Consider the following 17,079-nt stretch of genomic DNA (forward strand, 5'->3'; position numbering starts at 1 on the left):
CTCTATGTAAATAAAGTAGAGAGCTTTGGTAAATATTGGTTAGCATCTTGTCTGTATAAGTAAATCAATGTAATATCTTATGATCAAAGGTATATTATTAAATAGGCAAAGGTAAAAATGTTTCCTTTTAGTTTACTATAAAGTTTGTTGAACTATACTATTGGCTTCCTTTGCCACCAACATCGTCTTTCTGCATCTTTTCGTGCAAGGTCAAACCAAGACAAGTGTGGATATGTTGAATACTATTTAACATAGGTGGAAAAGAGTAGACATCACATGAAATAATCGTTTCTTTTATTCTTAGAGAACACTCCTTGTTTAGTACTATTTTACATCAGTTGGAATAGAGTAGATATCACATGAAATAATCATTTCTTTGATTCTTAGAGAACACTCCTTGTTGAATACTGCTAAACATAGGTGGAAAAGAGTAGATACACATGAAATGATCATTTCTTTGATTCTTAGAGAACACTCCTTGTTGATTTAGTACTATTTTACATAAGTTGGAATAGAGCAGACATCACATGAAATGATCATTTCTTTTATTCTTAGAGAACACTCCTTGTTTAGTACTATTTTACATAAGTTGGAATAGAGCAGACATCACATGAAATAATCGTTTCTTTTATTCTTAGAGAACACTCCTTGTTTAGTACTATTTTACATAAGTTGGAATAGAGCAGACATCACATGAAATAATCATTTCTTTTATTCTTAGAGAACACTCCTTGTTTAGTACTATTTTACATAAGTTGGAATAGAGCAGACATCACATGAAATAATCATTTCTTTTATTCATAGAGAACAATCATTGCTTAGTAGTATTTTACATCAGTTGGAATAGAGTAGACATCACATGAAATGATCGTTTCTTTTATTCTTAGAGAACACTCCTTATTTAGTAGTATTTTACATAAGTTGGAATAGAGTAGACATCACATGAAATAATAATTTTTTATTCTTAGAGAACACTCCTTGTTTAGTACTATTTTACATCAGTTGGAATAGAGCAGACATCACATAAAATAATCATTTCTTTTATTCTTAGAAAACACTCCTTGTTGATTATTATTTTACATAAGTTGGAATAGAGTAGACATCACATGAAATAATCATTTCTTTGATTCTTAGAGAACACTCCTTGATTAGTAATATTTTACATAAGTTGGAATAGAGCAGATATCACATGAAATAATCATTTCTTTTATTCATAGAGAACACTCCTTGTTTAGTAATATTTTACATAAGTTGGAATAGAGTAGACATCACATGAAATAATCATTTCTTTGATTCTTAGAGAACACTCCTTGATTAGTAATATTTTACATAAGTTGGAATAGAGTAGACATCACATGAAATAATCATTTCTTTGATTCTTAGAGAACACTCCTTGATTAGTAATATTTTACATAAGTTGGAATAGAGCAGATATCACATGAAATAATCATTTCTTTTATTCATAGAGAACACTCCTTGTTTAGTAATATTTTACATAAGTTGGAATAGAGTAGACATCACATGAAATGATCATATTTTTTTTATTCTTAGAGAACACTCCTTGTTTAGTAATATTTTACATCAGTTGGAATAGAGCAGACATCACATGAAATAAATATTTTTTTGATTCGTAGAGAACACTCCTTGTTGATTACTATTTTACATCACTTGGAATAGAGTAGACATCACATGAAATAATCATTTTTTGATTCCTAGAGAACATTACTTGTTAATTACATTTGGAGGTTCACAGATTTCCTGCATAGCTTCTTTGGCATCCCTGTCATAGAACATGTGACCTCATACTTGCTATTTAGGTCCTTTTTAGCAAGCACAGGTAGCCTATTTTTTTTTTTTGTGGAGCTCAAAGTTCAGAACTCAATGGCTCTTAACCTTTTTAACATAATACTCCAATGGAAACTTAGATGAATGCCAAGTGGAGTCTGTAGATTCACCTTACTGAGAACAAAATATGGAGGTCTAACATCATTTGAGGTCAACAGAAAATAAAATATGAAAACTTGTAAACAAGTAAACTCCAAAAGTGAAGTGTAGATGAACTGGATGTGGAGGTCCACAGCTAAAGAACCTTGATGGTAATGTGAATTCAACAATGATCTAAATTTACAATCATAAGAAATACCGCAAGGAATCACTAAGTCAATTTGCTTCCTGGTTTGTAAGTTTACCCCAATTTTCTCTTTTTAGGGAGAACAGATGGCATGGAGTAACTGGTCGAGTTCCTTCAAAAGAAGAATACACAACAGCTCTTACCAACCAGGATCTCTTTATGTAAGTTTAATATTTTCAGAATTTGAGCTCTTCTGATTTATAGATGAAGCATTAATAACTGAGTTTTTTGTTTAGTCCTTATTGCTGTTTCTTGGTTCATGATTATTAGGATGGTTTAATCCAGTGAGGTGAATATTGGAAGGAATTGCTTTCATTCAGGTTTAATCAAAACATGCATCTTGTGTATATAATCTCACACACTAAGAAGATGATTGTAATGACCGGAGTCCATAATTCCAACTACAATGCAAATAGTTTATATAATCTCACACACTAAGAAGATGATTGTAATGACCGGAGTCCATGATTCCAACTACAATGGAAATAGTTTATATAATCTCACACACTAAGAAGATGATTGTAATGACCGGAGTCCATTATTCCAACTACAATGGAAATAGTTTATATAATCTCACACACTAAGAAGATGATTGTAATGAGTCGAGTAATGAGCTAAGCCTGTCAGTTACCTTTCTACATACATGTCATGTTATGTACAAGTGGGTTATGGTACTTCAGGAACCTATGAGCTAATCCTGTCAGTTATGTTTCTACATACATGTCATGTTATGTACAAGTGGGTTATGGTACTTCAGGAACCTATGAGCTAATCCTGTCAGTTATGTTTCTACATGTCATGTTATGTACAAGTGGGTTATGGTACTTCAGGAACCTATGAGCTAATCCTGTCAGTTATGTTTCTACATACATGTTATGTACAAGTGGGTTATGGTACTTCAGGAACCAATGAGCTAATCCTGTCAATTGTTTCTACATACATGTCATGTTATGTACAAGTGGGTTATGGTACTTCAGGAACCTATGAGCTAATCCTGTCAGTTATGTTTCTACATACATGTCATGTTATGTACAAGTGGGTTATGGTACTTCAGGAACCTATGAGCTAATCCTGTCAGTTATGTTTCTACATACATGTCATGTTATGTGTAGTGGGTTATGGTACTTCAGGAACCTATGAGCTAATCCTGTCAATCATGTTTCTACATACATGTCATGTTATGTACAAGTGGGTTATGGTACTTCAGGAACCTATGAGCTAATCCTGTCAATCATGTTTCTACATACATGTCATGTTATGTACAAGTGGGTTATGGTACTTCAGGAACCTATGAGCTAATCCTGTCAGTTGTTTCTACATACATGTCATGTTATGTACAAGTGGGTTATGGTACTTCAGGAACCTATGAGCTAATCCTGTCAGTTATGTTTCTACATACATGTCATGTTATGTACAAGTGGGTTATGGTACTTCAGGAACTTATGAGCTAATCCTGTCAGTTATGTTTCTACATACATGTTATGTACAAGTGGGTTATGGTACTTCAGGAACCTATGAGCTAATCCTGTCAGTTATGTTTCTACATACATGTCATGTTATGTACAAGTGGGTTATGGTACTTCAAGAACCTATGAGCTAATCCTGTCAGTTATGTTTCTACATACATGTCATGTTATGTGTAGTGGGTTATGGTACTTCAGGAACCTATGAGCTAATCCTGTCAGTTATGATCCTAATTAGTTTTCTTGTTCTCAATGCTTTTTTCATACCTTTTAAAATATGTTTAATAACAAGACAACTTGTTTTCCACCACAGCTACTGTGGTCATGGAAATGGTCGTGAGTACTTCAGTGGTGATGAGATCCAGCGCCTGACATGCCGAGCTGTAACACTCTTGATTGGGTGTAGTAGTGGTAAACTAACTGTGAATGGTGCCTTGGATGCTGCTGGAATGGCACTCAGTTATATTGTAGCAGAATGGTAAGCAAGATACCACATTGGAGTACTTATAGTAATAGAGTGGGTGGCTGGGAATGTTTTGGATCGTATGGCAATGGTGTTTACTCTTCTGGAGTACTTATAGTAATAGAGTGTCTGGCTGGGAAAGTTTTGGGTTGTATGGCAATGCTGTTTACTGTTCTGGAGTACTTATAGTAATAGAGTGTCTGGCTGGGAAAGTTTTGGGTTGTATGGCAATGCTGTTTACTGTTCTGGAGTACTTATAGTAATAGAGTGGGTGGCTGGGAATGTTTTGGGTTGTATGGCAATGCTGTTTACTGTTCTGGAGTACTTATAGTAATAGAGTGTCTGGCTGGGAAAGTTTTGGGTTGTATGGCAATGCTGTTTACTGTTCTGGAGTACTTATAGTAATAGAGTGTCTGGCTGGGAAAGTTTTGGGTTGTATGGCAATGCTGTTTACTGTTCTGGAGTACTTATAGTAATAGAGTGTCTGGCTGGGAAAGTTTTGGGTTGTATGGCAATGCTGTTTACTGTTCTGGAGTACTTATAGTAATAGAGTGTCTGGCTGGGAAAGTTTTGGGTTGTATTGCAATGGTGTTTACTGTTCTGGAGTACTTATAGTAATAGAGTGGGTGGCTGGGAATGTTTTGGGTTGTATGGCAATGCTGTTTACTGTTCTGGAGTACTTATAGTAATAGAGTGTCTGGCTGGGAAAGTTTTGGGTTGTATGGCAATGCTGTTTACTGTTCTGGAGTACTTATAGTAATAGAGTGGGTGGCTGGGAATGTTTTGGGTTGTATTGCAATGGTGTTTACTGTTCTGGAGTACTTATAGTAATAGTGTCTGGCTGGGAAAGTTTTGGGTTGTATGGCAATGCTGTTTACTGTTCTGGAGTACTTATAGTAATAGAGTGGGTGGCTGGGAATGTTTTGGGTTGTATTGCAATGCTGTTTACTGTTCTGGAGTACTTATAGTAATAGAGTGGGTGGCTGGAAATGTTTTGGGTTGTATGGCAATGTTGTTTACTGTTCCTGAGTGTTTTTTAAATTTCTTTGCCTTATTATAAATATTATTTGGAATTTCAAATATTGGTTGACGGGTGCCCAACATGTTCATGGTAAATTAAAAGCTTAATTATAGCCCCTCGGCATCCTGGACCTGGATTTTCCTCATCAGATATCCAACCATTATCCTGGATTATCGACATGAGATATCCAACCATTATCCTTGATTATCCACATGAGATATCCAACCATTATCCTGGATTATCCACATGAGATATCCAACCATTATTCTGGATTATCCACATGAGATATCCAACCATTATCCTTGCTTGTCCACATGAGATATCCAACCATTATCCTGGATTATCCATGTGAGATATACAACCATTATCCTGGATTATCCACATGAGATAGCCAACCATTATCCTGGATTATCCACATGAGATATCCAACCATTATCCTGGATTATCCACATGAGATATACAACCATTATCCTGGATTATCCACATGAGATATCCAACCATTATCCTGGATTATCCACATGAGATATCCAACCTTAATCATAGATTATCCACATGAGATATCCAACCATTATCCTGGATTATCCACATGAGATATCCAACACTTATCCTGGATTATCCACATGAGATATCCAACCTTAATCATAGATTATCCACATGAGATATCCAACCATTATCCTGGATTATCCACATGAGATATCCAACCATTATCCTTGATTATCCACATGAGATATCCAACCATTAGTCTGGATTATCCACATGAGATATCCAACCATTATCCTGGATTATCCATGCCAGATATTTAATCATAAAGATGCTGCTGATTTATCAAAATGTTAGATATTAAATATTTGGTACACAGTTACAACTGTAATAATAAACAAATACAATAAATGTACAAACCAGTGTGATGTTCATTGTAAAACATATTGTTCACACTTTTATAAGCTACTCTATAGGATAGGAAATTCCATTTTCTGAATTTCTTATCAGAACAACTTCTGGTCCAGGTTTTGCTGATTACATTAAAGTGAAAGAAATAATACAGAAAGTGAGATTATTTAGGATTTTGTAGGAGTATTTCTTTACAGAAGCAAGAGGATAGTCACCGCTGTTTCAATTTGGAAGTAATTTGGTAAATATTTTGATTTGTCTGTTTCTTTTCTTCTTCCCAGCCCATGTATTGTAGCAAACCTTTGGGATGTGACAGACAGAGATATTGATCGCTTCTTAGAACATCTTTTGAAAGCTTGGTTGGATAGTGGTAGAGAGCAAGAGACTTTATTAGACTTTATGGTGGATGCCAGGAACTCCTGCCGGTTACAGTACTTAATTGGAAGTGCACCAGTAATGTATGGATTACCTGTACATCTCAAGGACTGACTTGTATAGCCAAACCACATTATGACATTGTAATGAAAGGATACAGCAGGTGAAGAGAGCACCCTTAGAAGAAGCAGACAGTATTTTTAATTTAATTTATGAAAATGTATTGGATGTAATTGTTGATCTGAAGTGACAGGTGGTCAAGACAAAGAAGTGTCTTATGTGAAGATTTGATTAAACTTAATGGGTAATATTTATGAAGTACATAGCTGCTACAGTTATTGAAAATAAAGTACTTTAAAAGTTGTCTGTTGCTTCTGATGTGATACTATTAATGAAACCATTACCATCCTTCTTCACCCTCAATATCTTATTTAACAAACATGTAATGAAGTTACCATTCAGTTAGCATCCAGGGAAGTTATTAAACTTTTACACTTTATTTGGTCATGAGCTGATTAAAACTAAATCATACTTTGATTTGTAAGGACCGCCTTTGTAAAATCATTTTGTTTACAATTTTAGCTTTAAAAATATTCTAACAGAACTAAGGCTATAGAGGTGCAAATTTTACACTTTTTCCTGTTACACTTTAAACATATTTTAAGAAAGTGGTGATGGGTATGTTTGTCACAGTGTTTGTTTGTCTAAAATATCGTATTTTGTACTGCAGATATTAATGTATTGGTGTTTTGCTTTATTTTGCAATTACCCAGTTTAACATCAAGTCAAAGATCAATGATAGCATAATATTTTGCTTCTGTGAAGGAAGATTGCATCTATCAGTATGGTTGGGTGGATGTTTTTGCTGTTCTGTTTTGTGTATATTATATTTACAGTGTCTTTCTTTCTGTTCTGATAGGATGCACTCTTTTTATGTTTCAGTGGTAAAGAGTAAAATAAATATGTACAAACTTATATTATTTGTTCAGTAGCATTTCTGGTTTCCTGGGAACTGTTTGGATTATCTTTCCAAATAGTGACTTAGAATCCGCTTACAACTGCCCTTTAGCTTTGGAATCTCATATATTTGACATACATGAGAATAATGTGTGACTTCAGGCAGAAGCCAAAAACCTAGGAAAAGCTGGATGGCATAGCTTACTTTCTTCCATATGTCGTTAGGAAACAGTTATATTTAACACAAATGTCAGGCTTTGTAGGCAATGAAAGAATAGAGAAACCCAACAAAAAAGATTCTTTAAGTGCATCATTATTGCTTCACTGAATTGAACATAATTTAACTTACTAATGTGTTGAAATATGGTAAATTGAAAATAGTTGATTTGTTCATGAAATTCTGCTTGATGCTTTGTGAGTTTTCATTGGTGAGCAGGGTGGAACAAGCATTTTAATTCTCGCTATTCTTGACTTCTGGGAAATTTTCAACAGTACTTTTGATTTAAGATGTAACTACATGTTTGTGACTTTAGTTCTAATGGATTGCTACACCACTGAAGAGTCTTTGAAGCAGTGCTTAAGTAGTATTTTTTATGTGTGAAATTCTTGCATACAGGTGTTTCACTTTCTCATGGATGGTGTAGTTCATTTAGTCACTTGTAATACAACTTGTGAGTCCCTCATTGGAGGTGTAGTACGTACAATGGATGGTGTAGTTCATATTGTCACTTGTATACAACTTGTGAGTCCCTGATTGGAGGTGTAGTATGTACAATGGATGGTGTAGTTCATATAGTCACTTGTAATACAACTTGTGAGTCCCTCATTGGAGGTGTAGTACGTACAATGGATGGTGTAGTTCATATTGTCACTTGTATACAACTTGTGAGTCCCCCATTGGAGGTGTAGTATGTACAATGAATGGTGTAGTTCATATAGTCACTTGTAATACAACTTGTGAGTCCCTGATTGGAGGTGTAGTATGTACAATGGATGGTGTAGTTCATATAGTCACTTGTAATACAACTTGTGAGTCCCTGATTGGAGGTGTACTATGTACAATGGATGGTGTAGTTCATATAGTCACTTGTATACAACTTGTGAGTCCCCCATTGGAGGTGTAGTATGTACAATGAATGGTGTAGTTCATATAGTCACTTGTAATACAACTTGTGAGTCCCTGATTGGAGGTGTAGTATGTACAATGGATGGTGTAGTTCATATAGTCACTTGTAATACAACTTGTGAGTCCCTGATTGGAGGTGTACTATGTACAATGGATGGTGTAGTTCATATAGTCACTTGTATACAACTTGTGAGTCCCCCATTGGAGGTGTAGTATGTACAATGAATGGTGTAGTTCATATAGTCACTTGTAATACAACTTGTGAGTCCCTGATTGGAGGTGTAGTATGTACAATGGATGGTGTAGTTCATATAGTCACTTGTAATACAACTTGTGAGTCCCTGATTGGAGGTGTACTATGTACAATGGATGGTGTAGTTCATATAGTCACTTGTAATACAACTTGTGAGTCCTTCATTGGAGGTGTAGTACGTACAATGGATGGTGTAGTTCATTTAGTCACTTGTAATACAACTTGTGAGTCCCTGATTGGAGGTGTAGTATGTACAATGGATGGTGTAGTTCATATAGTCACTTGTAATACAACTTGTGAGTCCCTGATTGGAGGTGTAGTATGTACAATGGATGGTGTAGTTCATATAGTCACTTGTAATACAACTTGTGAGTCCCAGATTGGAGGTGTACTATGTACAATGGATGGTGTAGTTCATATAGTCACTTGTAATACAACTTGTGAGTCCTTCATTGGAGGTGTAGTACGTACAATGGATGGTGTAGTTCATTTAGTCACTTGTAATACAACTTGTGAGTCCCTGATTGGAGGTGTAGTATGTACAATGGATGGTGTAGTTCATATAGTCACTTGTAATACAACTTGTGAGTCCCTGATTGGAGGTGTAGTATGTTCAATGGATGGTGTAGTTTATTTAGTCACTTGTATACAACTTGTGAGTCCCTGATTGGAGGTGTAGTATGTACAATGGATGGTGTAGTTCATATTGTCACTTGTAATACAACTTGTGAGTCCCTGATTGGAGGTGTAGTACGTACGATGGATGGTGTAGTTCATATTGTCACTTGCAATACAACTTGTGAGTCCCTGATTGGAGGTGTAGTACGTACGATGGATGGTGTAGCATATGTAGTCACTTGTAATACAACTTGTGAGTCCCTGATTGGAGGTGTAGTACGTACAATGGATGGTGTAGTTCATATAGTCACTTGTAATACAACTTGTGAGTCCCTGATTGGAGGTGTAGTAGGTTCAATGGATGGTGTAGTTCATATTGTCACATACAATGGATGGTGTAGTTCATATTGTCACTTGTATACAACTTGTGAGTCCCCCATTGGAGGTGTAGTATGTACAATGGATGGTGTAGTTTATTTAGTCACTTGTAACTTGTGAGTCCCCCATTGGAGGTGTAGTATGTACAATGGATGATGTAGTTTATTTAGTCACTTGTAACTTGTGAGTCCCTGATTGGAGGTGTAGTAGGTACAATGGATGGTGTAGTTCATATTGTCACATACAATGGATGGTGTAGTTCATATAGTCACTTGTAATACAACTTGTGAGTCCCTCATTGGAGGTGTAGTACGTACAATGGATGGTGTAGTTTATATAGTAACTTGTAATACAACTTGTGAGTTCCCCATTGGAGGTGTAGTATGTACAATGGATGGTGTAGTTTATTTAGTCACTTGTAACTTGTGAGTCCCTCATTGGAGGTGTAGTATGTACAATGGATGATGAAGCATATGAAGTCACTTGTAATACAACTAGTGATCAAGCTGACTAGATAAACTTTATCTCCAGGGTAGTATCGTGAAACCTTGTTAATTTGCATCCAGCTACCCTGCACTGATCTTTGAGTTCTAATATCATGATAACCTGTTGATGTTTTGGTGTAAGGAGATTTTTATCTTATGAAGTTGTTGTTAATTATTAAATAAACAAATCAAAGGTTTTTAGTGAGTCCGTTAATTAGCATACCCAGTGCTACCTGTAGATAAACTTGAATATTCCAGTTGCCTGACAGGAAGGGTGGCAAAGTCTGCAGGATTTTGAGCTCCCAATTCATCACTTGTAGACATTACAAATGTTTACACTTTCATTTCTAATATTCTCACTTAGTGTATTGTTTTACACATACAACCTGTGAATTGGATTATTTTGCAAACAAGAAAGTGGAAGACAAGAAGCCCTTATACTGCCAGGGTTTGGCATAGAATTGTTGAGAAACTTGTTTTGATTGTAATAACCAAAATGGCGGTGAACTATGCAACCTTGTTATTACTTTTCTGCACCTTTACTTTTGTTCCATATGGTAAGTTGGTACGTTCTGGTGAGCATATATCTTGCACTTTTTGGAAAATCAAAATTAATTTAGTTTTATTCCTATGATCGATTCATGCATTGAGAATTAACATGTCTTGTCAAAGCTGGTTTCATCTTTTAACCTATTCCTGATTTTATGGTTCTGATATTAATGAAAGTTATTGTAAATATCCAATTTTTACTGAATTCTGATTCATTTTCACTCTGGTATTCATGAATGTAATATTGTATACATCTCAGTTAATGTTCCACATATAGCTAAACAAACATTTGAAATTCAAGGCAGTGTGAACAGTTTGATTTCCAAATAACTAAGTTTTTTATAATGTCATGTCCCCAAAATCATTTGTTTAAAGGGCCAATTTTAGGTTCCTTCAGAATGTTGTTTTTGTTTATAGTTGAAACTGGAACCTTATGATTGTAGTAACAATAACTCTTTCTTCATTTTTTTTTGGTATTTGGTTCTTTTTGAGAAATTCTCTGACAAATTATTGTCATTTTCTCAGCCACATGACTTTCTCCCTACACCTCACAACTCTGCACAAGACCTTTTCATTCACTGCCATATATTATCAGATATTTCCACATCCCCTCTCACTTCTAATGCACCACACCCCTCCCATCTTTTACACTACTCTGATTGTAGAGTAACACATGAAACAGTATCATCTCTAGTTGATCTTGCAGAAATCAATGATTATTGTTATGACATAAACTTATATATATTTGCCATCCTTGCTGGAGTTTTATAAACCATATCCACCAATATTTTATTTCCCATAGTTTGTCAAACACTTCTACGTCATCTTGTTGTGGTATTACTGCCTATCATGTGGAATCGCCCTTGCATCCAGACTGTGACCATTCAGTCCCCTTGCATCCAGACTGTGACCATTCAGTTCCCTTGCATCTAGCATATGACTGTGTTATCATTGTCAGTTCCCTTGCATCCAGCATATGACTGTGTTATCATTGTCAGTCCCCTTGCATCCAGACTGTGACCATTCAGTTCCCTTGCATCCAGCATATGACTGTGTTATCATTGTCAGTCCCCTTACATCCAGCATATGACTGTGTTATCATTGTCAGTCCCCTTGCATCCAGCCTGTGACCATTCAGTTCCCTTGCATCCAGCATATGACTGTGTTATCAATGTCAGTCCCCTTACATCCAGCATATGACTGTGTTATCATTGTCAGTCCCCTTGCATCCAGCCTGTGACCATTCAGTTCCCTTGCATCCAGCATATGACTGTGTTATCATTGTCAGTCCCCTTGCATCCAGACTGTGACCATTCAGTTCCCTTGCATCCAGCATATGACTGTGTTATCATTGTCAGTCCCTTTACATCCAGCATATGACTGTGTTATCATTGTCAGTCCCTTTGCATCCAGCCTGTGACCATTCAGTTCCCTTGCATCCAGCATATTACTGTGTTATCATTGTCAGTCCCCTTGCATCCAGCATATGACTGTGTTATCATTGTCAGTCCCCTTGCATCCAGCCTGTGACCATTCAGTTCCCTTGCATCCAGCATATGACTGTGTTATCATTGTCAGTTCCCTTGCATCCAGTATATTACTGTGTTATCATTGTCAGTCCCCTTGCATCCAGCATATGACTGTGTTATCATTGTCAGTCCCCTTGCATCCAGCCTGTGACTCATCATTGTTTAATGGTATCATAAGTCCCTTAGCAAAGGAACAAGTACTATACTCATGATCTTAGCCAAAAAGCTGAGAAACTTCATTCAATGGTATTCTTGGTAAAATTGTACTGAACTGTGTGCTAAACAATCCCTCCCCCACTCGGCCAACCTTTCATCTTATTTAGTACCAGCCATCAAGTGGTACTGTTGCTACATGTGCATCATATCATTCTTCAGCATATTCCACTTCAAACCTTATCAAATGTGTAAACAGAACAGGTTTTAAGCAACCTATTTGAGTCAAGTCAGCGATCCTCCCCGTAAACTTAACCTTTGATATGTTTAATTAAGAGTCGTTAAATAAGGTCTTAATTTACTTCTGTGGCAAGAGGTTTTGTAATGCATTTTACATGAATATGTATTAATGATATATCCTTTTTACATCATAATTAATATGGCATGAATATTTATTAAATGGGCATGTGTGACAGAAATATGAGGACAGTGGTTTAATTGTAGCAGGAAAGTCGTTCACTGACTTATTAATATTAATTTACCCTGTATTGGTATGACATGATCTGTTCAGGAACTCATGTAGGACATCCCTGATTCAAGAATTGTTCTTTGAAGTATCAAAGTACCTACCTTTACAACTTCAAGCTATAAGAACATGTGACTTGGGAAGATTTACACCCCCTGATTGTTTTGTTCTAGTGGGATGTAATAGTATACAAATAATAAATGGTTATGAGTGCAATAGTGCAAATATTTCATGAGTTGAAAGATGGAATGTTCCATTCAACGAGGCGCAGCCGAGTTGAATGGAACAAATTACATCTTTCAACAAATGAAATACTTGCACTATTGCATGAATGGAAACCATTCTTTATTTGTTTTATACAACACCTTCAAATTTGGATATAAATGGATGTAAAATGCACTCATGCAACAGATTGTTTTGAACAGACAGGTTTCTCTGCTCTCTTACCATTGAAAAAAATGCTACCAAAAAAATATAATGCATGGTTCTATCATCATAGAGTGCAATAGAGCGGATTTTGCACGCAATCGACGAGCAATTGAACAATCAAATGGCCGGAATATATTTAGGTGTTGTATAATAGAGGGTATTATGGATGAAACAAGGTGGCATGTGTGATATCTGGTGAGGTCATGTGGAACAATGTCAATGTGGACATAGAATTAATAGTCTGCTGTGAAAGAGACATGTTTAAAAGAAAGTAACACTCAAATATAACTGCATGTAAGTCTAGTATTCAGTCATAGGTGTAGGAGGCGGGGGGGGGGGGGGGCTGGGGGGGCTGCAGCCCCCCAACCATAACTTTTGGTGAAAATTCGGGTAATATGCTGAGAATTTTTTGGGCACCTACTGGAAGAATAATAATTTGCAGTGTGTTTTTCATTTTTTGGGGGGTAAAATTCGGCAATATGCTGAGAATTTTTCTGGCATCTACTGAAAGAATAATAATTTGCAATGTGTTTTTCAAATTTTTGGTGAAAATTCGGGCAATATGCTGAGAATTTTCCAGCACCTACTGAAAGAAAATAATTTGCAATGTGTTTTTCAAGTTTTTTGGTGAAAATTCGGGCAATAAGCTGAGAATTTTTCGGGCACCTAGCAGTGGCTGAGCGTCCATACAGTCAGAGGGGGCGGATGCCCCTCTGACGGACTCAAATGGACTGCTGGTGCTCTTTTCAGCTTTTTACCACTCTTTACTTATTCGCGATTATTGACTTTTTTATTGCGCTCTCAAATACCTTTGACATTTGTCACATTTTGTTGGTGCAATTTTCTGACAAATGGCGATGACACCTATTTATTCTTCGTTTATCTTGAAATTAGCAAGGCCTGGAAAGGGTCATTTCCGGCGATCTAGGGAGTATCTTTACTCAAAAAACTTCTGTACGCTCCGCGCCAACCTGTGGTGGCGCTCCGCTTAGATAGTGTCGAAAAAGCGCCCCTACAGACCATTCTCTCCCCCCTGACCACTACCCCTATAGCTCCGCCACTGGCACCTACTGAAAAGAAGAATTTGCAATGTGTTTTTCAATGGTTAAACTTATATTATTATCATTGTGTAATGACTTCCCCAATAATTCTAACCAATATGGAAGGGTAAAAACACGGAAAATGATTGTTTGTTATTGGCATGTGATGTAATAACCAAAGAATGCCTATATGATAAGCACATTAACATGCGGAGCGCGCGAAAAATTTTGGTTACATTTTTCGGGCAAGTCGTTACAGCCCCCCCAAATCAAATGAGGCTCCTACGCCTATGTATTCAGTATCTTGTAAAACTGAAGAAAGAGGTCATTCAAAGTATTAATACTGAAAATGACATAAACTATTATGAAAAGTCATAACGATGATCTCTTGGACCCCACAAATATTCCTCTTTGGGAGAAAAATGTATGTCCTTATTTGTTCATTCTGAGCATGGTAGCTGTATAGTGGCATATGTCTGTTTTGTATGAGCATAACCATTTATACTATCAGTTGGAAGAAATTGTGACGTCCTCTATAAAGTTCTTTATTGAGAAACTTTTATCAAATTGGTTCACTTGCATTTTCTTTATCACCGTCTGAGCTGTCAGTAACCCTGCATGCTTAAATCTATTGATAGCTTGCACAAACCTCATTGGTTGTGTGGGAGTGGATGTGAGCCTTGCCACCTGTATATACATGCAAACAACTGTACATGCGTCATATGGTCTTGTGCACATCATTAGCCATGATACAAACAAATGCACATTCAAAGTATACACTGGTTCTCCAAAGTGGCAATTGCATTACCACATAGGAGGGGTAAGAAATATTAGTCTAAATGGGCTTCTTAGATGTTTCAGTCATTTGTGCCAAAATTAAAGATGCAATTGCCATTTCAATTGTACTGCATTCATGTATGCAATGGCTGTTCCCAATTAATGGCATGGATCACATAAGCATGCACAGGTTGATTGTACACATACAGCTATATGGTCACACATGCTGATGCATGATGTGTGCATTTTATATGTGTGCATTTTAAAATAATAATAATACCCAATTTATATAGCACTCTAATTAGTCAAGACATACTCTGAAGCTCTTGACAATGAGAACAAATTACTGAACGATACAGACTGTAATAGAGTACCGGAAATAAATAGGATTTAACTTAACAACAGATTTAATAGGCTATCTGAAATAAATATGATTTAACTTTACACCGGATCTAATTGGCTATCTGAAATATATACGGTTTAATTTTCACTGATAATTAGTTAAGGAGTTAGCATCTCTAATAATTTATGTACAGAGTTCCACAGTGTTGCAGCTGCCACACTGAATTGAATATTGAGAGAAATGGCCATGTTTTGCAAGCTTTTTCATTTGTTATGGTCCCCATGGGGAAGTGAAATAAAGAAAAATGTTATAAATGGTTACTTTACATGATGACAAAGACAGACATGTACTTTGTCTACCAAGGCTTGTTGTCTAGACACAAGCTGTTCAAAGCTACAACCCTATTGTTTATGTACTTTGTCTACCAAGGCTTGTTGTCTAGACACAAGCTGTTCAAAGCTACAATAGACTACAACCCTATTGTTTATGTACTTTGTCTATCAAGGCTTGTTGTCTAGACACAAGCTGTTGAAAGCTACAACCCTATTGTTTATGTACTTTGTCTATCAAGGCTTGTTGTCTAGACAAGCTGTTCAAAGCTACAACCCTATTGTTTTTGTACATTGTCTACCAAGGCTTTTTGTCTAGACACAAGCTGTTGAAAGCTACAACCCTATTGTTTATGTACTTTGTCTACCAAGGCTTTTTGTCTAGACACAAGCTGTTGAAAGCTACAACCCTATTGTTTATGTACTTTGTCTATCAAGGCTTGTAGTCTAGACACAAGCTGTTCAAAGCTACAACCCTATTGTTTATGTACTTTGTCTACCAAGGCTTGTTGTCTAGACACAAGCTGTTGAAAGCTACAACCCTATTGTTTATGTACTTTGTCTATCAAGTCTTGTAGTCTAGACACAAGCTGTTCAAAGCTACAACCCTATTGTTTATGTACTTTGTCTACCAAGGCTTGTTGTCTAGACACTAGCTGTTGAAAGCTACAACCCTATTGTTTATGTACTTTGTCTATCAAGGCTTGTTGTCTAGACACAAGCTGTTGAAAGCTACAACCTTATTGTTTATGTACTTTGTCTATCAAGGCTTGTAGTCTAGACACAAGCTGTTCAAAGCTACAACCCTATTGTTTATGTACTTTGTCTACCAAGGCTTGTTGTCTAGACACTAGCTGTTGAAAGCTACAACCCTATTGTTTATGTACTTTGTCTATCAAGGCTTGTTGTCTAGACACAAGCTGTTCAAAGCTACAACCCTATTGTTTATGTACTTTGTCTACCAAGGCTTGTAGTCTAGACACAAGCTGTTCAAAGCTACAACCCTATTGTTTATGTACTTTGTCTACCAAGGCTTGTAGTCTAGACACAAGCTGTTGAAAGCTACAACCCTATTGTTTATGTACTTTGTCTATCAAGGCTTGTAGTCTAGACACAAGCTGTTGAAAGCTACAACCCTATTGTTTATGTACTTTGTCTACCAAGGCTTGTTGTCTAGACACAAGCTGTTCAAAGCTACAACCCTATTGTTTGCAACAGCAGCCTGCCTTTCATGTCAATATAT

At 36.4% G+C, this 17,079-nt stretch overlaps 2 protein-coding genes and 1 long non-coding RNA gene across 3 annotated transcripts in view; 2 read left to right on the forward strand and 1 right to left on the reverse strand.

Annotated features, from left to right (window-relative positions):
- Window positions 1-7,319, forward strand: part of LOC139966043 (separin-like) — a 56,762-nt gene extending 49,443 nt beyond the window's left edge. The window contains exons 20-22 of the mRNA XM_071968677.1: window positions 2,209-2,292; window positions 3,908-4,072; window positions 6,251-7,319. Coding sequence (XP_071824778.1) covers window positions 2,209-2,292; window positions 3,908-4,072; window positions 6,251-6,458 — 457 coding nt within the window. The 3' untranslated portion in view covers window positions 6,459-7,319. The remainder of the gene's footprint in view (window positions 1-2,208; window positions 2,293-3,907; window positions 4,073-6,250) is intronic.
- On the reverse strand, window positions 2,434-3,920 carry LOC139966062 (uncharacterized). Its single transcript, XR_011792444.1, has 2 exons — window positions 3,797-3,920; window positions 2,434-3,720 (listed from the first exon to the last, which is right to left on the reverse strand). It is a non-coding gene; the product is annotated as an uncharacterized lncRNA (long non-coding RNA).
- Window positions 7,320-9,985: 2,666 nt separating the features above from the next.
- LOC139966044 (macrophage mannose receptor 1-like) overlaps window positions 9,986-17,079 on the forward strand; it is a 130,239-nt gene continuing 123,145 nt past the window's right edge. Inside the window, exon 1 of the mRNA XM_071968678.1 lies at window positions 9,986-10,718. Within this exon, the coding sequence (XP_071824779.1) occupies window positions 10,658-10,718 (61 nt within the window). The 5' untranslated portion in view covers window positions 9,986-10,657. The remainder of the gene's footprint in view (window positions 10,719-17,079) is intronic.

The sequence above is a fragment of the Apostichopus japonicus genome, chromosome 4, assembly GCF_037975245.1.
Source record: "Apostichopus japonicus isolate 1M-3 chromosome 4, ASM3797524v1, whole genome shotgun sequence".
Taxonomy (NCBI): Eukaryota; Metazoa; Echinodermata; class Holothuroidea; order Aspidochirotida; family Stichopodidae; genus Apostichopus; species Apostichopus japonicus.